Source organism: Hordeum vulgare, chromosome 4H, assembly GCF_904849725.1.
Source record: "Hordeum vulgare subsp. vulgare chromosome 4H, MorexV3_pseudomolecules_assembly, whole genome shotgun sequence".
NCBI lineage: Eukaryota > Viridiplantae > Streptophyta > Magnoliopsida > Poales > Poaceae > Hordeum > Hordeum vulgare.
In genome coordinates, this window is record NC_058521.1 from 91,722,911 (window position 1) to 91,750,637 (window position 27,727).

At 44.7% G+C, this 27,727-nt stretch overlaps 2 protein-coding genes across 2 annotated transcripts; one reads left to right on the plus strand and one right to left on the minus strand.

Annotated features, from left to right (window-relative positions):
• The first annotated feature begins 15,384 nt into the window (after nt 1-15,384).
• On the plus strand, nt 15,385-17,323 carry LOC123446182 (putative auxin transporter-like protein 4). The gene is made up of 2 exons (XM_045122864.1): nt 15,385-16,224; nt 16,313-17,323. Exons 1-2 carry the CDS (start codon nt 15,428-15,430, stop codon nt 16,971-16,973), a joined length of 1,458 nt encoding a protein of 485 aa, XP_044978799.1. The 5' UTR covers nt 15,385-15,427; the 3' UTR covers nt 16,974-17,323.
• Nucleotides 17,324-20,600: 3,277 nt separating this feature from the next.
• On the minus strand, nt 20,601-27,404 carry LOC123447982 (sec1 family domain-containing protein MIP3). Its single transcript, XM_045124735.1, has 7 exons — nt 27,064-27,404; nt 26,565-26,708; nt 24,812-24,964; nt 23,149-23,649; nt 21,525-23,045; nt 21,381-21,449; nt 20,601-20,977 (listed from the first exon to the last, which is right to left on the minus strand). The coding sequence occupies exons 1-7, from the start codon at nt 27,109-27,111 to the stop codon at nt 20,849-20,851; spliced, it is 2,565 nt and encodes an 854-aa protein (XP_044980670.1). The 5' UTR covers nt 27,112-27,404; the 3' UTR covers nt 20,601-20,848.
• Between the last annotated feature and the right edge of the window lie 323 nt (nt 27,405-27,727).

Genomic DNA, 27,727 nt, shown 5'->3' on the forward strand with positions numbered 1-27,727 from the left:
CAGCTTCTCCTTGTCTGTATCGCATTGTCCCTTTGCATCAGAAATGACCCGACCAAGACCATCAGCGGGCTCATCTGATGTCGGTTGTTCTTCACCCCCTTCTTCTTCATTGTCTTCCATTGCAGTATCACAGTATTCTTCAGTGAACATAGGATAGTTGTCATCATCTTCTTCTTCTTCATTGTCTTCCACCATAACCCCTCTTTCTCCGTGCATGGTCCAACAAATATATGTGGGCATGAAACCTCTCCGAAGCACGTGGCCTTGAATGGTTTTCGAGCTAGAGTACTCCTTCACGTTTCGACAGTCAACACATGGACAAGGCATAAAATTATCCACTTTGTTTGCCTCAGCCACATCGATAAATTTATGCAGGCCTGCAATAAATACGGAACCGCGTCGTTCGCCATACATCCATCGGTTCCGTGCATCGATCTGCATCATACATGAATAGTGAAATGACCACCGTACATGGACACATGCAATATTTTTGTATCAATTACAAATGAAAAGGATAAGGTTGCTAACCTCGGTCGAGGATACCATTTTGTGTGAACTTAAGTGTGACTCGGGCATTAGTCCCGGTTCATAATGTACTCCGAAGTACGTCGGTCACCGTACATCGATTGGCGGTTCATCTATATTATGAAATTAAGTATATCAAAAAACCATTGCAGAACATCATGAATAGAGAAATGATCAAATTAATACAAGTTCATCATCACATTAAAACTAAAGCACAATAGTGATCAAATGTTATTATTGCAAAAATAACTACATAAAGTTCTCTTATAAAACAACACACAGCTATGTAAAACATTTAAATGCAACAACAAATGCGATCAAAATCGCAACTAAGGTAACAATTGACCCAACAGCATAATGATACCAAGCCTCTTTATCAATGGCATATTTTCTAATATTACTAATCTTCAAGCACATTTCATCCATCTTCAAGCGCATTGCATCCATCTTCATCTTGCAATCATCGACGACATCGGCAACATGCAACTCCAGTTTCATATTCTTCTCCTCAATTATTTTCATTTTTTTCTTCAAGTAATTGTTTTCTTTTTCAACCAAATTTAACTTCTCGACAAGAATTTCTATGTTGGTTGGAATTTCCGGTTCACATACCTCCTAGATTAAAAAATATATGTCACGTTGGTCGTCATAATTTTCATAAACACTAAATAAAACAAATAGTTATAAAAGATAATATATACCACATCCGAATCATAGACAGGACGAGGGCCGATGGAGGCGGATACCAAAACCATCGCACTATATAATAATAATAATAATAATAATAATAATAATAAGTAATTTATACAAGTATCTATCTAAATCATACAAGTAAGAAAAAAATCTTTCAAAAAGAAGACAAGAACAAGAGGCTCGCCACGATGGTGCTCGCGACGAGATCGGCGCGAGCGATCGACAACGGTGAGGACGGGCACAGGACGGCACCCTACATATGTGCAGACTCTAAGAAGTTAATTTAAGCTCAAATTTTGCATCTACATCAAAATAACTCCCACATACACTCCTACAGTAAAACCCACAAACCACTCTACTTCTAGAGCATTTGAAATGAGCTAAACTAGCAGTGAGAGATGAAAGGATGAAGTAGCTAACCTTTTAGAACACTTGTGTAGTTGGTGCACGGCCAAACCTAGACAAATATTGAGGAAAATGGAGCTTGGAGGTCGAGCTTGGAGAGGAGAAAGCTTAAGTAGTATGGCTCGGGCATTTCATCAAACACCTCATGTGCATGAAATAGAAGGATGGCAAGAGCATGGCATGCACACCTCAACAGCCAAAAAACAGAGGAGAGGGTGGGCAAGGGCGAGGGTATATAGGCAAAACTTTACTCCCGGTTTTTGTCTAAAACCGAAACTAATAGCCTACCATTTAGTCCCGGTTTTGGCCACAAACCGGGACTAATGCTCCGCAGCACGCCACGTGACAGTCGCTGGATCTTTAGTCCCGGTTTTTGCCCCGAACCGGTACTAATGAAACGAAACAAACCGGGACTATTGCCCTGACAACTCGAACCGGGACCAATGCTTGGCACTGGTCTCGGTTTTAATTTGAACCGGGACTAATGGTCTTTTCTGCTCCAATCGGAAGACCCATTTTTTACTAGTGTCAGTAGCGGCCTCGACCAGCGCAACTGATAAGACTTTTAGCAATAGCGTCGATCAGATATGCGCTACTCCTACATGTTAGTTATAGCGTCCTAGTAATAGCGCGGGCGTTCGCGTTATTGCTAGACAAAAATCACGCGCTACTATTAGTGTTTTCCCGAGCAGTGTAAGACTAGTAATTCGGGATGAGTTTTCTAACAAAAGTAATTTGGAATGGGGAAGTAACATATAATCTGCGCCTTTTGAAACGGCAAATTTTGGTTTTGGTTTTCCAAATAAACGCATAGACGGCCAAATGAATTGCATTTAGTTGGTTAGTCACTAGCGACCATATGGGCGAATGATGCATGCATGCAACTGGCCGGTCGAAGAATCATGAACAAGATCTTTCTTCTAAGGAGGCTAGCGTGTACATGCCTAGATAATAATCTATGTGAATGTCCTTTGAGATGGTCCACGGTGCCGATATACAATTCGAAAATATATATGAACGCATTGGTCCCAATTCAAAAGGGGAGCCACGATAGCTAGAGAGGTCCATGCGTGAAGAGGACGGCCATGAGAAGAGAGAGAGAGATGGAGGTGGCCGGCCAGTACCGCACCACACCATTGTGCAGCACAGCAAGCAGATCTGCAGATGGCCAAGTTTTGTTTAGTGAACAACATCTAATTAACTACTACAACATCAAAGGTAGTGAATCATGAGATCGCTGAATAGGAAGCTACCAAGCAACTAGGATCGATGGATCGCTCATATGTTCACGCGTTCACCATCATCACCATCATTTTATCGTTGATCACTTCTGTGCAGCATGTTAATTTCCTCAAACATGCAAGAGTACGTGTGTAATTACAAACTAGTACTTCCTCGTTCTTAAATATTTGTCTTTTTAAAGAATCAACTACGAACTACGTAAGGAACAAAATGAGTAACTTATACTTTAAATTATGTCTATATACATTCATATGTAATCCGTAGTAAAATCTCTAAAAAGGTAAATATTTAAAAACAGAGGGAGTACTACCTAGCTGATTGCTCCTCCTAGCTAGTAAGGTTTTTTTTCGAATATCCTGTTTAGTAAGTTAGTTTGATGGAACTCAAAAAATTACTTAAACTAATTTTGCTGAACTTTTGAAATGTTCTATTATTACAAGCATTGGTTAGTTTGTCATCCTCAGCACGCTACTACATCGTTTTTGACATATTGTTTTCTCTTATTGCCTTTAGAAGAAAAAAAATTGTTGGTAGTTTGTCAGAATCATGCAACTACTTTTGTAAATCGGCAGTACAAAAAGTTATAGAAATAAAAATGATGGAACTCTATCCCATTTTCCTTTCTATCACCGATTTTGCAGCCAAGAAACTAATTAGAGGAATTGTGAAGCACTCCTACTTACGGGAGAGAATTAATCAATTGCACAAGTAAATTCAAGTTTTTGTCTTAATAATTATGTAAATTACACTATTGTCATGTATATCATGTGATCCGATGGTACACAATAATGAACGGCGATTCTTTGCAACTGATGTTACATCAATTGGATTTGATTTGCCCCCTAATTAAGCAATGCAGCTTCCTCAAAAAGAGGTCATCATCACATTCAAGACCAATCTTTTAATTAGTTAATATCATACAGAGACTTGTTGGTTAGTAGTTTATGTCAGAATATATAAAGCGTAAATCTGGTTCTACACAATTAAGTACTAACTGTTCATTTGGTAATTAGTTAATGGGCCAAAAGGGTATAAAAGGGGTGAGATAAATTAAGAACTATTATAAGTTAAAGGGGGTTGCCTTGTCGATTCCTTGTAGAGCCCTCCTAATCATGTCATGTGAACTCATTCTTCTTTAGCTAATCAGGGCGCTTTAGGTTTTGCACTGCAACCAAGATGCACTGTCATAGGCGGGCATTATGTTTAGAATGGTGAAAATGAGCCTATAGAATGCTCTAAAAATGTAGTTGGAAGATGTATTTGATCATGCATGACTAGGGATAGGATGATCGAGATATGCATGGGTGGGAAGGGGAGCAAAAAAAGTTAAAGGGGGCTGCATGAGGGAGGCCAATGAGAGGATGCGTGTGTTACAAGGAATATTGACTAATACTCGTGGAATATCTAGTTTCACAAAGTGCCTTATGCCGTGAAACGGAGGGAGTACTATTGTATCACCTCTCCCTCCACGCACCCCCCTCTCACCTTCTTTTAAGCTCCCCCCCCCCTATGATAACACTTTAATTTATGTATGACCTTTTGTCTTGAATATATGCACTAATAAACCCTCGCCCCCATTGCCCTTTTCCATGTGTCCACGGTTCTCCTCGTGTGTCATGGAAACATGGACTCATGGAGAAGAGGAGTTGTAATCCCTTTTTTATATGTTTATTGGCGGTGACGTTTCGATGGTGGGTGCAACGGTGTATGGAATGGAAGTCACATTGATCTATTCTCATCCCTAATGTAGTTGCCATGGCGACTTGGTCGCACACACGATGATCGTTGATCATGTGGATCGTCGTCCGACGCTTTTGCTTGTCTTGGTAGTGGTGGTAGTAATGATAGTGTTAGTTTGTGTGTTTTTTACTGGTAGTACGATGACCGAGTAGTGGTTCAAGAACTTGTGTTGCAAAGGTAGTACGATTACAGAATGATAACTGAAAGGACGTGGATGTCTCCTAGAGGGGGGTGAATAGACGCTTTAAAATAATTACGGTTAAGGCTTGAACAAATGCGGAATAAAACTAATGTTTAATTTGTCAAGCACAAAACCTAAAACAACTAGGCTCACCTATGTGCACCAACAACTTATGCTAATCAAGATAAACAACTAAGTGATAGCAAGATATATAATAAGAAATAATATGGCTATCACAAAGTAAAGTGCATAAGTAAAGGGTTCGGGTAAGAGATAACGGAGGCACGTGGAGACGACGATGTATCCCGAAGTTCACACCCTTGCAGATGCTAATCTCCGTTTGGAGCGGTGTGGAGGCACAATGCTCCCCAAGATTCCCCTAAGGCCACCGTAATCTCCTCACGCCCTCGCACAATGCAAGATGTCGTGATTCCACTAAGGGACCCTTGAGGGCGGTCACCGAACCCGTACAAACAAGGTTGGGGCAATCTCCACAACTTAATTGGAGGCTCCCAACAACACCACGAAGCTTCACCACAAAGGCATATGGCTTCGAGGTGACCACAAATGCTCGGGGCAATCTCCACAACTTAATTGGAGACCCCGACGCTTGCCCAGAGCTTTACACCACAATGATTGAGCTCTGAGGCACCACCAAGCTTCTAGGATGCCAAAGCATCCACGAAGAACAATCTCTAGGGGTACCAAGTACCCAAGGGTAATAAGCTTCTCAACTTCTCACTTCCACGTATCACCGTGGAGAACTCAAACCGATGCAACTAATGCAATGACAAGAACACACGAAGTGGTCAAGTCCCTCACACTCAAATCCCTCCACAACAACAAAAGCTATGGAGAAATATAAGAGGAAGAACAAGGAGCTCACAAAGAACTCCAAGATCAAGATCCAAGGGGTTCCCTTCACATAGAGGATAAAGTGATTGGTGGAGATGTGGATGTAGATCTCCTCTCTATTTTTCCTCAAGAACTAGCAAGAATCATTGGAGGGATTGAGAGTTAGCAAGCTCTAAGAAGGCCAACAATGGGGGAAGAACATGGGCTCAACAGATGGATGATATCCAATGGGGAAGAAGAACCCCTTTATATAGTGGGGGAAAGAATCCAACCGTTACCCCCCACTCATAGCCCGAGAAGAGTGGTACTACCACTGCTAGGAGCGATACTACCGCTGCTAGGAGTGGTACTACCGCACGGTAGGTTCACCAACCACGGTAGTAAAAAATTACTTCCGTGCCTACCACCGCTGAGGCTGCAGTTGCGCAAAAGTCCGACGGCACGATAGTACCGAACGGTACTACCGCCAGAGAGTGGTAGTAAAAAAACTACTACCGCTCCAAGAGCGGTACTACCGCCGGCACCTTCAGTACTACCGCTAGCCACTGAAACTGCCATAACTTTCGCACACGAGCTCCTAATCGAGAAAACTCAAACTTGTTGGATTCAGGACGACAAGAGCTATCCAAACCTCAAATAATATAGAGATGAGAGACCTCTATGAATGAAGAACCGGCAAAAACTTCCGACATCGAAAACATCATAGAGGATGCATATGGACTTCGTTTTCAATGAACTCGAGCTTGACATGAAGATGACCATAAGCTCTAAAACTCACAAAGAGAAACATCAAACAAGAATCAAGAAATATGATGCAAGGATGCAAATGGTTTGATCTATCAACGAACGATACGATCAACCTACTCACTTGAGAGCCCCCCTTGACAGTACGACAATCTATCCTAAAATAGAAAAACCTATCAAGGGCAAACCTATACCTTGCATCTAGTCCTCTTGAGCTAGATTACGATGATCTTGGCTTCCTCAAGATGGACCACCTTTCTTGATAGCGTTGGTTTGATGAAGACTAGGTGATTGCTCCCCCATACTCACTATGGGTGAGCCACTCGTCAGCACATCTTCACAAGTCCATTGCCACCACAATGAACGGCAAGCTTCAAGCATGATATCTTCGTGATGCTCCACTTGAACTTGCACACCGCAATCTTCATGACGATCACCGCTTGATGTCTGCTACGGCAACAAAAGTCCTTCCCCGGCAACGGTGCCAGAAATTCTTCCTGCTACTTCTCAAACAACAGTGCCAGAAATTGACACGTTGATGGAGACTTGCTTGCGTTGGTTTTTTCCTTAAATAGGAAAGGGTGATGCAGCATAGGAGCAGTAAGTATTTCCCTCAGTTTGAGAACCAAGGTACCGATCCAGTAGGAGAGTCTCGTCAAGTGCAGAGTACCTGCGCAAACACAAGCGAGCTTGCACCCAACGCTATAAAGGGGTTGTCAATCCCTTCAAGATTGTTTGCAAAGTGAGATCTGAAGGCGGAAAGTGCAACGAAGTAAAAAGTGTAAGGCTGAAAATATGGTGTGGAGTAGACCCGGGGGCCATAGTGTTCACTAGAGGCTTCTCTCAAAATAGCAAATATCACGGTGGGTGAACAAATTACTGTCGAGCAATTGATAGAACCGCGCAAAGTCATGACGATATCTAAGGCAATGATCATACATATAGGCATCCCATCCGAGACAAGTAGACCGATACTTTCTGCATCTACTACTATTACTCCACACATCGACCGCTATCCAGCATGCATCTAGTGTATTGAGTTCATGACGAACAGAGTAACGCCTTAAGCAAGATGACATGATGTAGAGGGATAAACTCAAACCAATGATGAAACCCCATCTTTTTACCCTTGATGGCAGCAACACGATACGTGCCTCGCTACCCCTTCTGTCACTAGGTGAGGTCACCGCACGGTATGAACCCAAAACCAAGCACTTCTCCCATTGCAAGAATCATAGATCTAGTTGGCCAAACAAAACCCACAACTCGAAGAGAGTTACAAGGATATGAAATCATGCATAAGAGAGATCAGAAGAAACTCAAATAAGATTCATAGATAATCTGATCATAAATCCACAATTCATCGGATCTCGACAAACACACCGCAAAAGAAGATTACATCGGATAGATCTCCATGAAGATCATGGAGAACTTTGTATTCAAGATACAAGAGAGAGAAGAAGCCATCTAGTTACTAGCTATGAACCCGAAGGTCTATGGTGAACTACTCACGCATCATCAGAGAGGTCATGGTGTTGATGAAGAAGACCTCCGTATCTGAATCCCCCCTCCGACAGGGCACCAGAACGTGCCCTAGATGGGATCTTGCGGAGACAGAAGCTTGCGGCGGCGGAAAAGTACTTTCGATGATCTCCTGATTTTTTGTGGAATTTTTGGGGATATATATGCACAAAACCTAGGGCAAAGGAGGTCCAGGGGGCCCACAAGCCTCGTGGCCACTGCCTTCCCCTGGCCACGGTGAGGGGGCTTGTTGGGTCCCTGGGGACCCCCTGCCTTGGCTCTCAAGTCTCCCGATCTTCTTCTATTACAGAAAAAATCTTTTCGGGGATTTTATTCCGTTTGGACTCCGTTTCAAATTCTCCTCTGAAAGGGGTCAAAAACATGGAAAAAACAGGAACTGGCACTTGGCACTGAGTTAATAAGTTAGTCCCAAAAAATATATAAAAGGCATGCAAAACATCCAAAGTTTGACAAGATAATAGAATGAAACCATCAAAAATTATAGATACGTTGGAGACGTATCAAGCATCCCCAAGCTTAACTCCTACTCGTCCTCGAGTAGGGAAGTGATAAAGAATGAATTTTTAATGTGGAATGCTACCTAGAATAGTTGTCCTTTGCAACTTATTTCACGTGACATGAATGTTCAGATCCGTAAGATTCAAAACAATAGTTTGCTATTGACATGAAAACAATAATACTTCAAGCAAACTAACGAAGTAATCATGAACTTTCAAAATAACAAGGCCAAAGAAAGTTATCCCTACAAAATCATATAGTCTGGCTAAGCTCCATCATCCTCACACAACTAATGTAAATCATGCACAACCCCGGTATTGGCCAAGTAATTGTTTTCGCACTCTTACTTTCTCAAACTTTTTATAACTATCACGCAATACATGAGCGCGAGCCATGGATATAGCACTATAGGTGGAATAAAGTGTGGTGGTGGTTGTGAGACAAAAAGGAGGAGATGGTCACATTGACTCGGCTTATCAAAGGGCTATGGAGATGCCCATTAATAGATATCAATGTGAATGAGTAGGGACTGCCATACAAAAGATGCACTAGAGCTATCAGTATGTGAAAGCTCGAAAGGAGAACTAGTGGGTGTGCATCCAACTTGCTTGCTCACGAAGACCTAGGGCAATTTGAGGAAGCCCATCATTGGAATATACGAGCCAAGTTATATAATGAAGATTCCCACTAGCATATGGTAGTGACAAACCAAGAAGCTCTCAATCATGAAGAACATGGTGCTATTATGAAGCACAAGTGTGGAAAAAGATAGTAGCATTGTCCCTTCTCTCTTTTTTTGTTTGGGCACTTGACCTCTTTTTTTTATTTGGGCTCTTTGGCCTCTTCTCCTTTTTTTCCTTTTTTTATTTCCTCACATGGGACAATGCTCTAATAATGATGATCATCACACTTTTATTTACTCACAGCTCAAAGCTTAGAACGATGATGACTCTATAGGAAATGCCTCCGGCAGTGTACCGGGATGTGCAACGATCTAGCATGGAGTATGACGTTGAAAACATCTCGCTAGCTATCTTACGATCATGAAATGGCAATATGAGAGTGACGGCACAAGTCATGAGACGGAACGGTGGGAGTTGCATGGCAATATATCTCGGAATTTTTGGGGATATATAGGCGCAAAACCTAGGGCAAAGGAGGTCCAGGGGGCCCACAAGCCTGGTGGCCGCTGCCTCCCCCCTGGCCGCGGTGAGGAGGCTTGTGGGGCCCCTGGGGACCCCGTGCCTTGGCTCTCAAGTCTCCCGATCTTCTTCTGTTACGGAAAAAATCTTTTCGGGGATTTTATTCCGTTTGGACTCCGTTTCAAATTCTCCTCTGAAAGGGGTCAAAAACATGGAAAAAACAGGAACTGTCACTTGGCACTGAGTTAATAAGTTAGTCCCAAAAAATATATAAAAGGCATGCAAAACATCCAAAGTTTGACAAGATAATAACATGAAACCATCAAAAATTATAGATACGTTGGAGACGTATCAATGTCATCCTTCATAGGTTGAATGAGATCTACCTCTTGACGCAAACCAATGGAAACACACCTAACCCCACATAGAACTCTCACGAGGACCATAGGTTAGTACACAAAAACATTATGGACAATGCTTACTGTACCATGGGATCACTTGATCCCTCTCGGTACATCTTGTACACTTTGTGTGTTAATCATCTTGATTTACTCTTTTCTTAGTGTTGATCAACCTTGTGTCTTTATGACAAATCTTTGGATAATACCTTGAATACCACCTTGGTCATCATATAAACTCCTTGAAACCGACAGATGGGCTTCAAGAAGTGTCTATGGACACATCCTTCGAATATAACTTAAGGCGACCATTAGTCCATAGGGATTGCCATCAATTACCAAAACCACATATGGAGAAATATGCTCTAACAATAACCATGGTAGTGTTGATTTTACATGGACTTACAAAATCTGGACACTTTTAGTTTTTCAATAGTGTGGCAACTGACTCGGCAATCAACTAGTCAAAAACACTCCAACTCGCCAAAAGTTGGTTTGAGGATAGAGCAGGTTTCAAACTAGATCAGTTTTGACAGTTCAAGGTTGTAGCTTAGAAAGTTTCAAAGTTTTTGGTTGGTTCTTAGACATATCTGACAACTCGGAGTTGAAATATAGACATCTCTCATTTTATGTGTGTTCCTTCTTCACCGGCAGCGAAAGAGAAGTGGTTCAGCAACTTCTGTTGCAAAGGGTGTGTCTCCTGTCATAATGTGTTCATCGGCCTTATGTCCTCACTTATTGGGTAGACGATTCATGCATATCTTCAAAAACATTGAGGGGTGGAAGTTTGAGATGCATAAGTTGAAGCTAGAGATGACATCTTAAAAGAACCTAGCCCTATCTAAATTTCAACTTTTACCACAAAACTTTGTCGTTCACTTGTCTCAATCTGTTTGATATGGCATACTTTATTTGTTTGATACATCAATAAAGTGGGATGGTTTGCTAAAAACATAATCTTTAAACTACAAGCCCCATGTCTACAAAATTATTTTTGAAGTGATCATTTTTGTTGCTAAAATTTCTAGAATAGATGCGATCACAAAATTTCTAGAGAGAAATAGATGACAACATGATGGTGTCCTGAATTTGGATAAGAAACTAATTGATGTGAAGAGTTAATAGTATATCATCTATCCCCTATCACTATAACATTTTTACAGGAAGACCAATCTATTCATCATCGGTCATGGTATTAGAAGGAACACCAGAAATAGCAGAAAATACATCTAGATATGTAGACCACCTATCGATCACTACAAGTATTGGAGTGAGTCTAACACGCACTACCATCATCGCCCCTCCGTCAATGGAGTCGGGCAACACTTGTTGTAGTAGATAGTCAGGAAGTTGTCGTGCTAAAACCACATGGACCCAGCACACCAGAATAGTAACCGTCGTCGATGAAGAAAAACGTAGATCAAAAGGACTCAACCTATAGACACACGAACAAATGCAAACAAAGACTGGATCCATCAAAGACCAATACCAATTGAATCCCACGCGATTCACGAGAGACACACCTCCACACGCCCTCCGACAATGTTAGGCCCACCACCGGGATGAAGGCTAGGCTAGGAGGACCTTATTCCACCTTCAGAAAGCCACTGCCGTCATGCCTTCCTGGGCAGGACAAAAACCCTAATCAACCTAAAAACGCCTAAAAGTTGAGCAGGAACCCTCCCGTGAGCAAAGGTCGGGATCCATCGCGCCTCAATGGCCCTAAGGCCACCGAAGACGAGGTGGACCTATGACAGCACAGGCAGGAGGCCGAGAAACCCTAATCATTGTGCACTCCCATATAACTATAACATTTTTATTCAATTACGAATCAACCTGTGGTTGATGGTTAGGACGAGAGTGGTATCCTCAGCCCACTAGGGTTTAAGTCCTAGACTTGACGCTAGCAAGTATTTTCGTAGATTTATTTCAACCTCTTGACTATGTGCGTTTAACGAGAGGAGACGTTCATGTCAACTATAAAGACGTATATTGGCTCAATCTCTTGAAGGTGCTCATACGGATAGGATGTGTGCATGCTTTCATATGGATAAGTGTATGTGTGTATGTATGTACAAGTGTGTTTGTGTGTTCAATACAAATATTTTTATCTAGTTTGTACTACCATGAATGCCGTGAAATAAATTTATTTATTTTTCTGTCCACTATTTCTTTCGTGTTAATCATGATTGCTCCAGAGCTGGGCGATGGTGCTCCACATTATTATGCCGCACGTGTGCCAACTGATTAATTAGCTGTGCTGCTGCTCTCTACTCATATTCTTGTCGATCTTACGGCTTGCGTATAAAGGTGTAGCGGGATTTTTGCCATATGTGTACACATTAGTTTGTTTTGCCAATTTAATTAATTAATTATCCGTGGCCTAGTACTCCAAACTACACATTACGAACTCATCAATCAAATCAAATTAACTAAAGTGGACATATCATATTTGTGCGAAGAAAACCTTTTGCTTTTGATTGTACACTAATCAGCAACTAGGTAACCGGCCGGCTAGCTATCTCTGAACCTCCAAGCAATGATGGATTTGCACAAGGCCATGCCATGCGCCAACGTTGCATGGGCCACCAAGCACCAAGCACCAATCACATCTTCTTCTTACTCCCTCCGTACTTAAATATAAGTCTTTTAATACATTTCACTAAATGTCTACATACAAAGCAAAATGAATGAATCTATAATCTAAAGTATGTCTATATACATCCGTATGTAGTTCATTAGTTGAACCTCTAAAAAGACTTATATTTAGGAACGGAGGGAATACTTAGAGCATCTCCAACAGCCGCGCTATACAAGCGCCGCGCCATAAAAAAGGCTTTATTTAGCGCGCGCGCGCGACGCGGCGGCAGCTCCAGCGGGCGCGTAAAAACTGCGCGCGCGCCATTTCCAATTGAGCGCGCTGGATGAAACGCAATCCCGCGCCCATTATTTGCTGCGCCGGCTCCCGCGCTCGCTCCTTCTTTCTTCTGCGCTCTCTCCTGCTATCTCCTGCGCTGTGCACTCTCTGCGCTCGATGTACACTCTCGCGACCGGCCCATCCGACCGCGCCGCCGCCCCCATCCGACCGCGCCGCCGCCCCCATCCGACCGCGCCGCCGCCGCCGCTCGCGCCACCGTTCGGCGCTGCACCGGCCTATCCCCGAGCCGCCGTCGCCGCCCGCGCCCGCCGGCGCTTCCCCTGCCTGTCTCCTCTGCGGCCGCCGCCCGCGCCCCCCGTTCAGGCGCTTCCCCGGCCTCCCCGCGCCGCCGCGCTTCCGCCCCACCCCTCCTAGTCCGGCCGGCCCTCGCGCGCCTCTGACGTCCGAGGAACAGCGCCCCACCGCTCGCTGCCGCGCCGCGCCCGCAAGGTGTTCGACAAAACGCCTACAAGGTATGTATTGCTTCAAATTTATGAATTTGGTGCATGTTTTGAATTGTAGTTTTTTATAGTATAGTATTGAACATTGTAGATGAGTTCGTCGTATGCTTCTTCCGAAGAAGAATTTGATATGGAAGAGGAGGAGGATCTTGCAATGATCATAGCTATGCATATCAATAAAAAACCGAAGCACGGTGGTTCGGTTATGGGTCGGGAAAATTTTTGGAGAGATAGGATTGATGCCCATAACAAATTGATGAAGAACTATTTCGTGGAGAATCCCACATACCCGGAGTCGTATTTTCGTCGCCGGTTTAGGATGAGCACAAACTTGTTCAAGCGCATTGCAGAGAAACTTGCGAGCCATGACCGGTTTTTCCAGCAAAGGAGGAGCTCGGGCATAGCACCTTTCTGAAGGTGACAGCCGCTTTGCGTATGTTGGCATACGGTATCCCGGTTGATTTAGTTGATGATCACTTGGCTATGGGTGAGAGCCAAGCCATCATGTGTGTCAAGCGCTTTGCAATGGGAATTGTGCAAGTGTTTGGCGAGGAGTATTTGAGATCTCCCACTGCTGAAGACGCCGCAAGGCTATTGGCGATGAACAAATCTCGCGGCTTTCCTGGCATGCTTGGCTCAATAGATTGCATGCATTGGAGTTGGAAAAATTGTCCAAAGGCATGGCATGGGCAATTCCACGGCCAAAAAAAGGGTTTCACTATAATCCTTGAAGCGGTGGCCGATCATGAAACTTGGATTTGGCATGCATTCTTTGGAATGCCTGGATCTTTGAATGACATCAATGTTGTCAACCGGTCACCACTGATGAATAAGATTGCGAATGGTGAGTTGCCACCGGTGCAGTTTGTAGCAAATGGCCGTACGTACAACTATGGCTATTATCTAGCGGATGGCATCTATCCAAAGTGGCAAACCTTCGTGAAGCCGTTGAAAAAGCCAGAAGGTAAGAAAAATCTTGATTTTCACAATGCTCAGGCGGCTGCTAGAAAAGATGTGGACAGAGCATTTGGGATTTTACAAGCCCAATTTGCTACTGTGAGAGGACCGGCTAGATTTTGGGATCAAAAAATGCTTTGGTACATCATGCACGCTTGTGTGATCATGCACAACATGATCATCGAGAATGAGCGTGGCCAAGATGTAGACTACTCACAGTATGAGCTCTTGGGACATCCCGTGCGAGTGCGACGGAGGGCTGAAAGGGTTGCCCGTTTTGTTGCCTCGTATCATGCCATTCGGCGTCCCGCAACACACAATGATCTTCAGAAGGATCTGATTGAAGAGTGGTGGGCATGGCATGGACGACAAAGAGCATGATTTGATTGCTTTATTTGTATTATATTGTTCATGAACTATTGGTTGTGTTTATTGCATTATTTGTTGTACGAGAAACTATTTGTTTGAGTTGTAATAACTATTATTGTTGATTTATTTTGTTTGTTTGATCGTTTTTTCACTATTTTTTAAAATGTATATGTGGTTTGTGCCTGCTGCGCGCGCTGCATTTTTGGGCACTGCTGGAGCGACGCGCGCGCGCTGCATTATAGCGCGGCTGTTGGAGCCAGCACCTATCCCTGCGCTAAACCAGCCGGTGCGCGCCGTAAAAATATTTTTTGGGCGCGAGCCGAATCGCGGCTGTTGAAGATGCTCTTACCAATGCAAAGATCGCAGTCGGACCCATGTTTAGAAATCTTCGCTGCTAGTGCATTTTGTATCATACTTTGGCCCATCTCTCTCTTACTATTCGCTGAACAGCCGCTGTATGTGTACGAAAAGGAAAAGAAGGGAGAAGATAGAGGAGAAAGATCACAAGTTCGCCAGCTGGTGCATGGGCCAGGTCCGCTCGTGTGCTTCGCCCCCATCCATGCATGCATGCATGCATGCACCCATCACTAGCTACACACTACACCAACGTTTTCTTTATGATTCGTTCGATCTCGCCAGCTAGCTGCTTGCTTACTCGACCCTTCCTATATAGTACTGCAGCCACTGCCATAGCAGGAGGGAGAGAGAGAGATAGGAGGAGGAGGAGGAGGAGGAGCAGCAGAGAAAGAAGAGTGAGGATGGCATCGGAGAAGGTGGAGACGATCGTGGCGGGGAACTACGTGGAGATGGAGAGAGAAGGAGGAGGCGACGGCGAGCAAGCAGGGGCAGGGGCAGGAGGCGGCGGCGGCGGAGGAGGCGGCGCGGCGGCGTCGGGGAGGAGCAAGGTGGTGTCGAGCCTGTTCTGGCACGGCGGGTCGGCGTACGACGCGTGGTTCAGCTGCTCGTCGAACCAGGTGGCACAGGTGCTGCTGACGCTGCCCTACTCCTTCTCGCAGCTCGGGATGGCGAGCGGCATCGCGCTGCAGCTCTTGTACGGTCTCATGGGGAGCTGGACGGCGTACCTCATCAGCGTGCTGTACGTGGAGTACCGGAGCCGCAAGGAGCGGGACAAGGTGGACTTCCGGGGCCACGTCATCCAGTGGTTCGAGGTCCTGGACGGCCTCCTCGGCAGGCACTGGCGCAACGCCGGCCTCTTCTTCAACTGCACCTTCCTCCTCTTCGGCTCCGTCATCCAGCTCATCGCCTGCGCCAGCAACATCTACTACATCAACGACTCCATGGACAAGCGGACGTGGACCTACATCTTCGGCGCCTGCTGCGCCACCACCGTCTTCATCCCCTCCTTCCACAACTACCGGATGTGGTCCTTCCTCGGCCTCCTCATGACCACCTACACCGCCTGGTACCTCACCGCCGCCGCCCTCGTCCACGGCAAGCTCCACGGGGTCACCCACTCGGCGCCCACCAAGATGGTGCTCTACTTCACCGGGGCCACCAACATCCTCTACACCTTCGGAGGCCACGCTGTCACCGTGTAATTACCATCTCCATCCTTCTCTTAATTTTCTCTTTCTGGGAGTATATATTTTTCAACTCCTGCATGCATGCTGATGGTTGCACAGTGAGATCATGCACGCCATGTGGAAGCCGCAGAAGTTCAAGCTCATCTACCTAATGGCGACGCTGTACGTGCTGACGCTGACGCTGCCGTCCGCGTCCGCCATGTACTGGGCCTTCGGCGACGCCCTGCTCGACCACTCCAACGCCTTCTCCCTCCTCCCGCGCTCGCCCTTCCGCGACGCTGCCGTCGTCCTCATGCTCATCCACCAGTTCATCACCTTCGGCTTCGCATGCACGCCGCTCTACTTCGTCTGGGAGAAGGCCATCGGCGTGCATGGCGACCGCACCGGCGTGCTCCGCAGGGCGGCGGCGCGGCTTCCCGTCGTGGCGCCCATCTGGTTCCTGGCCGTCGTCTTCCCCTTCTTCGGACCCATCAACTCCACCGTGGGCTCCCTCCTCGTCAGCTTCACCGTGTACATCATCCCCGCCGCGGCGCACATGGCAGTCTTCGCGGCGCCGGCGGCCAGGGAGGGCGCCGTGGAGCGGCCGCCGCGGGGGCTCGGGGGATGGGCGGGTATGTACGCCGCCAACTGCTTCGTGGTGGCGTGGGTGCTCGTCGTCGGCTTCGGCTTCGGCGGCTGGGCCAGCACCGTCAACTTTGTGCGCCAGGTCAACACCTTCGGACTCTTCACCAAGTGCTACCAGTGCCCTCCAAGGCACTGATCACCTAGCTTTTTTAATCTTGATTGATTGATTGATTGATCACCTACCCATATAATTAAGTAGCAAACTGAATTTAAAAGGTTATTCAACATGCCTAGTTAGTTTCTTCCTGAGAGAAGAAACTTTAGTTAATCTCTCACAAACCTAGCTAAACCAAATCGTCGGAGCTTGTTTTTGAATTTTGATCGTGTCGTCTTCTGCTTTGTGTGCGTGTCGTGTTTGTAATTATCAGTTCATGAGAACTGTATGTATGTGTATATAATGTATGTATCTCAAGATCAGTGATATATATATCCATGCATCTTTGAATTATAAGAAGTATATTTGATCTGTTTCTCCATGGATTTTAATTAGATGCAGAGCATTTTTTGTCTGTAGAATTCAGAAACCAAAAGAGGGTGATAAGAGATTGTTTGGCTCAATTGTTGTTTTGTGCGGGGCGTTTATTTAGCTTAATTATGGTGTGCATGCATCTGCAGCTACACTACAAGAGTGGAGATAATTTCTACAGATTTTGTGTCATGTCCTGTCCACATATGCATGCTAGTTTGCAGCGACCCTACTAATCTATTAGTTCGGATCTTCACATACTCCTTGATACATTAGACTAATTAGAGGGCCCTACCATCTACCAGGAGTAGTGATGCTCCATCCCCTTCACAAAGAGGACATCCTATGGTGATGATGATGATGGATCCATCCAGTTAACTGATGATACCCACAGGACAACTAATCAATTTCACCTGTCGAAGAAACACGTGTGACAATGATCACGCGTTGCTTTGGTCCACCTTTAATTTGTGCCAGAAAATCAAAGTGAGCATATATATGTTTAGGCGTCAAAATCCAGCCCATATGTGAGGCGGATATGAAGAAGTTAGGACGTGTCCGCCATGTCAAACTGAGGAGGGGGGGGCACGCGGAAAGCCATGAACCAGGAGGTCATTGGCGTGCACTCAAGCCGCCGCTCTAGTGCACTGCCCAAGGGGCCATACCTGGTTATTTAAGCCGGGCGACGAGGCTCAACCCTAGGCGCCCCCATTTCCTCCCTCTCCTTCATGTTCACACCGCCACCATGACCCGCCTCTCACTCCACTTCGGCATTGCCGTCCGCTGACCGCCATGGTCCCACACAAGATTACCTACTACAAAATGATAATCGGGGGCTGAGCGGAAATGTGCACCGTCCATCCACATTGCAGTCGACCTGCCTCCGAACTCCCCGGAGGGGAGCCGGGAAGAGGATGCATATCCAGAGCAGGTGGGGGTGGAGGTGCCGGAGCAAGAGGAGATGAAGGCAATGGACGAGGAGATGAAAGAGGTGCAGACACGGAAGGAGGAGGAGGTGAGAGAGGAGGAGGGCGCGACGGAGGTGCCGGAGCAGGTCGGATTCGGCATGGATTACACGCTGGCGCAGTTCGAGCTCGCCCAAGCAGAGGAGGCGGCGAAACAACCGGCCATCCAAGTCCACCCCGTCCGAGCTCTAGGTGGCGGTGAAACGCCGCTTTATTCGTGAGGCGGGCATGAAGCATGAAGCATGAGGAGCTGAAGATCCATCCCGTCGCCGATGACCACAAGGCCAGCGTCTCCGGCAAGGAGGTCATCAACATGTCCGATGACAAGTAGCTAGCTTGCTTTAGTTTGTTTTATGTAGGCAGATCAAATGGACGTTGCATGAACATTGTATGGAAATGAGGATTTGAAAATAGGGAATGTGGTTGCAATATGTGAAAACGAGGGGTTATCCGACGCTGTCCGCGGACATTTCGGGTTGCAATATGTGAGAAATGAGGGGTTATCGGACGCTGTCCGCGGACATTTAGGGGCTCACTTTTGCTAGGTCCAGTTGTAGATGCTCTTACAGATTCTGGTAATGCAAAGATCAGCGTGAGATTGGTACTGCAGTGTGAGATGAAGAAGGGAAGAAAGATCAGTGTGAGGTAAGGAAAAAGGGAAGAAAGATCAACTGGAACTGACAGCATGTGTGCATTGCATGTTGGGGAAAGGTGTGAGAGGGCTGTCCTTGGCGTTGATGGTCCATGCATGCCTTTGCTGTGAAGAAACTGCAGGACTGGCTACCTTTGAGACCATGTGTGACGAAAAGCAGAACAAGTTTTCCAAACGAAAAGAAGATAATTACTCTCTCCGTTTCAAAATAAGTGTCATGATTTTACTTCAAGAACGGAGGGAGTAAGAAACAATGCATTGCAGTCGACACTGGGGGGGGGGGGGGGGGGGTACAGTTTCATGGAGTGCTATTCAACTCAACCCAGCCGGATGATCTGAACGCAGAAACGCTGACAAATGCTAGATGACAACAGATCACCGAAGAAGGAAGAAGGACACAATCAACACGCATGAGCCGATAGCGGTTTCGCCGTGTCTGTAGCGGCCGCGTCGCCTTCTTCTCCACCTCCGGCAGGGTAAGGGACAAGCAGCACTCGGCATGCACAGGTGCCAAGTGGCGAAAAGAGGACTGGACGAGATCTTCTCCAGCCCAGAAGACCAACCTTCACCTTCTAGTCTGAACTCTTCAGGTATGAACATACATTATCTGTCAATGCAAATTTTCAAGCCCGGCAATCTAACCAGATGATGCTATAATTTCATGTTCTTGGTGGTATCAGAAAATCAAAAACACATGCTGTTCGTAACACTTCCCTTGTCATTTTTCAGAAGTTAGCCGACAGAAAGGTCCAGCCCAATCTACTGAATCAGGAAACTACAAGATGCATAGCCCCAGATCCAGACAGCAACAAACTGGCCAGCAAGATCAGGCAAACATCCATCCATGGATCCAAGAGTATGAGTTGAGAGTCTCTGACATGTCCACGGTTCAATGGACACAAAACATTGATTATCCAAGTGATTAGCATAGCAGATGATTAAAAAGATTAAGCAGATGCAGCCAGGCAGGGTACAGGCCAAGCAAAGCTACAACGGTAGCCTGCCTGTTAGGACAGAGACTGTAGGGTGCCCAAGCAACAGCCCCTCACATTAAACATCAGATCTGGAGAGGCTTGATCCATCTATGGCTCCTTCACTAAGTGTGCGCGTGTGGCAATAATTGAAGGGTCCAATATAGTCTACACATGCATGTTTGATAAAAGGAAATGATGTGACACCAAGATTCTCCAGAGACCAAAGCGTCCAACAACAAGAGAACCAAGATTTGTAGGGCTCATGGAAATGAAGCCGTGGCGTGGTGCATTTGGAAGTTTCAGGTAGAGAAGAGAAAGAAAAGATGGTGAAAGTTTTGTCATGACGCCTTGATGGAGATTGTAGAGGTAGGCAATTAAGTACATCTGCTACCCATTAGTGGAGGCAAAAAGACACACAGAAAGGTACATTGACGAAAAAAGGTGGAAGTTAGCAAAAAAAAATCCATTGTAAGCTAGTACTCCTCCGTTCCTAAATATAAGTCTTTTTAAAGGTTTCACTAGGGTACTAAATACGGATGTATATAGACACACTTTAAAGTGTAGATTCACTCATTTTGCTCCGTATGTAGTCCCCTAACGGAATCTTTAAAAAGACTTATATTTAGGAACGGAGGGAGTATTTGCCACGTTTGGCCATTGCCTGTTTAGTTTGTTGTGTACTTGCATTGCTGACAATATATGAATATAGTCCAAAGGTATAGTCTAAATACTGGGCTGAAGGGGTGGCAGGGATCTTGTATTCTGATACAAGCTCCTGAGCAATGTGGGTGGAAATTATACGAGTTTACAACATTGTGACTTAACAATTCTCTAAGCCGGTAAATATTCAAAAATCCCATCTCAGAAGCAAAACAATGTACAGATTAAATTTACATGATTGCTACTGTACCGACAAGCAGTACCTGGAAGCAAGAATCTATGTCTAACTAATGTCTAAGTAAAGCTGGATGAGCCTAACATTAACTCAAACATGTCATCTGGGGTGAGAAGGGTTGTACCACCAAGAATGAGCTGCACATCAGGTCTGCCGCTCTCTGAGATTGCCTTCATGACTTCCCGGACCTTGCATGAAAAACACCAAGCTTTATCAAAGACAACACTGCTTTCAAACACTAAGAAACAGGGATTCGGGTTATATGCCTTTTCTCAGGAAGAAGGAAGTATTCTTTAGTTTTGGTTGGCTGCAATCTCTGGATTAGAGATCTGCAATCTGACGTATGCTTATCAAGCTGTATGAATTAAAATGTGATGTTGTGGAGATAGAGGTTCTACTGGATACTAATAAAGCAGTGTACCGATCTGGGCAGTTCCAATAAAACGAATTAAAATCTTGCCATGCATCCTTAGTGCAGTTGCAGATCGAGATTAAATACTAATGAATATATCACAAACTACGACAGAAACAACAAACTTCATCATGACATGATGAAATAAATAAAGTCAAAGAATATGGACCTGAACGTACCTCAAGAGTATTGATGCCTCCCACAACAAAAACAATGAGAAAACTTTGATCGCCAAAATTTGGTTTGGACTGCAGGCAAAACAACTGTGAGTCCATAATTTAAACAAATGGCACAGCAAGTAAGAAAACAACCGACCAACGCACCTGTCCAAGGCCAAACCTACCCAATCCGCTTTTAAATAAGCGACCAACAGCTGATGAATGATACTCAAGGCCAGGTATGTCAAATCTCGTCAACACAGCTAATATCAACTTATAAAGCAAGCCTTTTCTTGAGTAGCTATCAGTCTCAAACCGACTCAGTGCTGCCAACCCTTCTCCAAGAGCTTGATTCCTTAATCTCATACTGGACAAGCTATGGAAGAACTTAAAGAGTTGATCTACCCTATCACGTACTTCCAACTTAAGTTGCATGTCCCCGTAAGCTTCCTCCTTTTGATGATCGGCATCATCATCATCGTCCCAGTTATCCCACTGGTCATCAAAATCATCGGTAGTGGTGGAAGTAGGCTCACTAGAGTCCTTATTTCTATCACCATCTTTAGATCTACCTTTAGCTTCAAGTTCTTTCTCCAAGCCGTCAAGGAACCGGAACTTCACAGATGATGGCCTCTCAAGGATAGAGTCCACTACAACATCTTTCAGTGACCGTTCATCTTCCCAAGAGAATGGACCACCAGCTATCGATGTAGGAAAGTTCTCGCCGGCCAAGATATACCCAATAACAGTTAGAAGTAATATGTCCTGAAAAGTCAGAAGGCCTTGAGTAGACTCCATGGCATTGCCTTGTTTGTGAGATTCCACTGAAGTGCTAGTGTTGATGAAATCACGGATTTCGCTGGCAAGACTTTGAGTTGTCTCAGCTGATGTTACACTTAATATTCTCTCAGCACTTGTAAAGGCTTCCCAGCGAGTACTTTGAGGCTCCTGGAGAGCCATTTCAGCAGCTAGTGCCAACTGAATAACCCCTTTGTTTCTTACCAAGGACAGCTCGTGTTGACAGAGCATTTGCACCATAGAACGAAGCTCTGAAACAGAGGCCATCTGTCGACCTTTAGATGGAAATGACAACTTCTCAAGCTGTAAAGCCTCCATAAGCCATTTCTTAATCAACACCAGTCCATCTTTTGCTCCTCTGTCTAGTAATGCTTCCAAGTAGCGCACTCCATCATAGTTGGATAGGAAAGAGCCACTTAGAGTGCCTACTCTGCCATCATGTGCTTTGTTGGAGTAATCAGGTAGCCAGGTAACTTCAGAGTCAACCTCATCAGAGCTCCAGCCAGACATAAATGCCATCATACTTTCAGACAGCATACTGGTTGTGCTCTTAGTTTCTTCCTTGCTAAAGGCTGATTCAAAAGGGACCTTTATATCTAGTGGGGAACGTTTTACAGTAGCTTGGGAATGCTTGCTGGGAGTCTGAGGATTTTTCGCCGCATAACAGGATGAAATCCTTTCCTTGCGTGGCAATGAGGTCAGCATCCTATCAAGAAATGAGTCGCCATGAAGGCAAGGAGTTAGGAGATCAATTGTACGATCTACAATCAGTAGACCAGCAGAACTCTTATTACGACCAACGTCATACAGACTTGACATATCCATCATCAGCTTCCCAATGGCTCTTGATGTATCACCAAGTGAAAATATATCAAGCTTTAGGTCCATCTACACAAATTTTGTAATGGAGATCAACTAAAGGTTTCGTGCTTGAAAAATAGATATAAGAGCAACTACCATGCAGCATGTTGCACAATATAAAAGTCATTACCTTATTGGCCAAATGGTACAAAAATTGAGCAGTCAATGTTAGTCCTGGGGGCACCTCATCGCCATCAAAAGGTTTACCAGTAGAAATGGAGGGTAGACCAGGGCCAAGGGAATCCTCACGGTGATTTGACAAATATGATTCAGCAATTGTACCTTCCGAAGGCAAAACAAAAGTCCTTGAGGAAATAGGAGAGAAAATCATCGGAAAGTGACACACGGTTACAGACAACCTCTTTCCCCTTGCTTCAGCCTGACCTAAGTCATCATCAGAAAAATCCTTTTTCCTCGGACTAGATTCAGAAGGGCCATAGTGCACACCAGAACCCCACTTAGTATCACCATCTGAGGTGAAATCTTTTTCTGTGTATGGGATGTTATCTTTATCCTTGTTCAACTTCCCACACTTCTTTAGAAGCTCCTCATGGTCCTGAATGAGTAATGTCTCGTACTCCCGGAAAGCATCTGGTCCAAGTGGGGAATCAACGTATGCTGAGTGACCAATCTGCAATAAATTCACCAAAGGTTCAAAAGGTTCCTCGCATAATTTTATGATAACTTGAAATAGATTTAAGAAGGTTGTAAGATAATGAAGTGAATAAGAAAGATGGGCATGCATTTTGGCAAAAAGTAACTGTGAATTGCAGAGGAATCAATGTACGCAAAGAAGTTCTTACTGATACCCTCATATAAGGTTACTACATAAATCGGATAGTTCAGGGCTCATGAGGACCTCAACCGAATCAGGCAAGTTTTGGAGTAGATACAGTGAAAAACACAAGTATACTACAAACTCCATAAAACAGAAAGTATGTGACTCATGGTGACCTTATGATGAATCTGATAAGTTCTGGAACGGGGAACATGCAAGCCACTAACAGAGATCAAACAGTGCAGATAGAGTAGATGCAACGCTACCAGCATGGGCAGTGACCAACATGTATTTCAATGAAAAAAAAATCAAGAAAATATGAACTCCTGCACCAGTAAAAGTATATTGCATTTTTCAACGAAGAGAGGAATCGTGGCATTATCATTCCCTGTTCCGCGTAGGAACTGCGAATGCGGAGGGAAAGAAAACCATAGGGGGGTTACTTCTAGCAGCCCGCGAAAAATTAAGATCATAGATTTCTGGATCCAAACTTGACACTCTTTCCTCAGAATGGTTTTGGAAAATCATTTGAGCTGACCATGGGTTTCGGAAAATCATTTGAGCTGACCATGGGTCCTAGTAGATAATAGTAAATCATTTGAGCTGACCATGGGTTTCAGAAAATCATTTGAGCTGACCATGGGTTTCAGAAAATCATTTGAGCTGCTATTCTAGACTTGTTACCTCTTGTACTCATCCCCTATGTAAAAACTCTTTTGTTAGGTGACTGACTCTAAGGCCGTGAAGTGAAGGATATTTCGCTATCACCAAGATGGAGACAAGAGACGTCTTCGCGACATGAGAAAGATGCACTTCAGGGAAAACCAGTCCCCACGGAAGTCTGATGAAGATTGAAACATCTAGGCCATAGTTGATGTAGATTCTTGTAAGAGTTAAGTTGGAAGTTGATTTGTAAAATTAAAATTTAGTAAAATAATATAATTAGCAGTATGATCAGGCCCTTCAGAAGCAAACCAGTCATCACAATTAACATACTATTGCAGGGGTTAAGCACCTCGGAAATCGCTGTCAATACAGTACAATGTGAAACAGTTCCATGGTTGCCCAAGCAGCGTATAATATACCGATGTGCATCACTAAGAAGGCGCGATGTAATCACGACAATCTTCTTTGCTGGATGAGCAAAACTTGAATTCCACACAGCAGCCTGCAAACACAGATACATCAGGTTATGTGGTAAAGAACAGAGCAACAAAACAGATCATTTCTCGAGTACAGGAAGTAATAAAATTTCCCTGTTTATATAGTAAGACACAGAAAACCTTGTTATAATTACATATAAGAATAGTGCATCTTTACTGTTATCAACGTGGCAGATACCAGCCAGGCTAACTGCTAACATGCACACCAGCAGCAAACTCCAAGCTAAGACCCAAGGCCCAAGGCCCAACAATCAGAATGCCACAAGAGTCCAGTTACAGCACAGCAAGCCAACAATGCAGCTAAAAACAATTGTGGCCATGTGGAACGTGAGGATAGCGAGAGCTGCACTGATCAATTTCGTCATGTTTGTTAGTTTGGGAGGAGATGTAGATTGCATCATATATGTTTGTTAGGTTCAAACTCTCTATTCTATCTAAAGATGAAGAAGTGCAGCCATTATTATCAAGAACGCATACAATCTTCTTTCTTCAAAACCCACTCCTTCATCTATGGTCAATGCCTCCTTATTATAGCATCCCGTATCTCTGCAGTCATGCTGCAAGGCCACCACACAGTACTCATGACACTGGCATATCAAGGTTAGCATGCAGGTTACTAGAACTGTCATTTCCTATCCATCATAAGAAATCAGAAAAAGAAAAGATAGATATAAATTATACAGATCAGTATGTTGCCAGACCAATAGGCAGTACTTCAACAATCACCCTAACTATTGCAGAAGTCCAACTTTCACTACAAACTACGACTGTCACAACTTCGGCACCCACGAGGCCACGACGGATGCTATTCAGGTGATGACAGAAGGCACCACATTTCTTTCAATTATTGCCCCCTCTACCCACATTCCCCTCAACTGTTTGCTCCTACAGCTGTTATACATTGGGTCAAAAAAAAGCTCCTGGATATATAATTCTAGATACGTGCAACCACCTACACAGACAGCATGCCACGCCATGCCATGGCAATGCTGAGTCCTGTGTCCAGTGCCCTGTACGCACACGCTATCATTCAAAAGCCTGAGGAGATCCATGCACACACCAAACATGTATTGACATCATTGATCGCAAGACCCGGATCTACCAGTTGACTTGCATATGACTTTATGGTTAGCGAAGAAAGGCTGAGGTGGATGTCAACAGAAGCAATAATGGTAGACATGGACGGCAACATGGCAAAAACATCCATACACACATGTTAGGGGGTTATATGAGGGTGAGCTGCATATAGAAATACATCATCGCTAAAACCTAGTGTGCATACATGTACATTCTGGCTTGCCTACTAACTTAATACGAAGAAAATAAGTGAACTGCAATTTATAAAGTGTGTTATTCATATGACATCTGCTGGCCATAGTCTGTTTCCACAATGCAGGTACAGTACATAAATCATCAGAAAAATAGCCCAGTCATGCTACAGGACATTCGTTAAGCATCCAAGTTGCAACCAAAACCACTAGTAGAAGCGAATCACTGCACCATGACCATCAAATTATAGGGAAACAGGGCAAGGTGTAGATTTCAGTAGTTGATTGATATTATGTATTAGATATTAGAAAGAAAGCGAGAGTAACGGAACCTTACAGCATCAAGAGGAGACGTACTTTCCAAGCTGCACACCGCACGAGCGCCAAGCTCAAGAAGCAGAGGGAATGCTCCTATAAAGTGGAACGCCTCCAGAGTGCCTGCATCTAGGTACACTAGTGCATCTGCAATCTCATCTCCAATCTGCAAAGCACCAGTAACTGAATCAATCTCTATAGTGCAAGCTGGGAAGATTGTACCTATACTGTAGAATCATCACCGAGCAGTTTTTCTCAATTCCATTGCAGATTGAGTTACTACAATAGAGCAGCCCCATGTTTTATCACTCGTTTTAAGATGGATTGCTTCGGTTCCGAAGCTTCAAATGTTTGTTTCTCAGTTCACAGAAAAATTCCCTGAGGCCAAAAATTCTGGGAATCCTCATGCACTCCATCATCAAAAATAACGCGCTAATACTTTAGAAGGATTGATAAAAAAAAACGAGCAAGCCCAAAAGGAGTACGGAACCAGCAAAGGGGAACTCGCGAAGTGATTCGACCTGGCGGATGGAGTCTTGGCAGGACGCGATAAGATCCACCGCTGCCATGGCGTCTCACTCCCTAGGTCCCCAGAAGATTACGGAACCTTCCCCGCGACGCCGCCTGGTGATGCGGCCGGATCGTGGGTGAGGGGCGAAGCCGGAGGGGAGCTGACGACGGTGACCGCGGCTAGAGAACACGGAGACCTCGCCGCTCCCGCCGAAGGGGGGAGGCGAGGGAGAGGTGGATACCACCTTCGGCGCTGCAGCTCGCCGGAGATGCGTCGCTGGCTGCTCCAGGAGAGATCAGCGCGGAGGAGACGGTGGGGGACTCAGCTCCGTTTTAGTTCAGTCTTGGGTGTCACAAGCCCATTCGAATACGGCCCAGCTAAAAAGCAACATCAGTTCTCTTCTTTCCTTTTTTTTCTAAAGAAAAAACTATTCTTCCCAAATGTAAATTATAAGTTTGAAGTATTTAAATGATCTCACGGACAGTTGAGGAAATTTCATATGATAACCACAGTTATCAGTTTGTACCTTAAACTCGTCAAGTTTTTATAAACTCTTAAATACAACCAAGCTCATACTATCCCATGAGCGAGGTAGTGTTGATATCAAGTGACTTAGCTCTTTAAAATAACCAGGTAGCTCTTGACTATCAAACTAATAATTAATGGTTAGATCA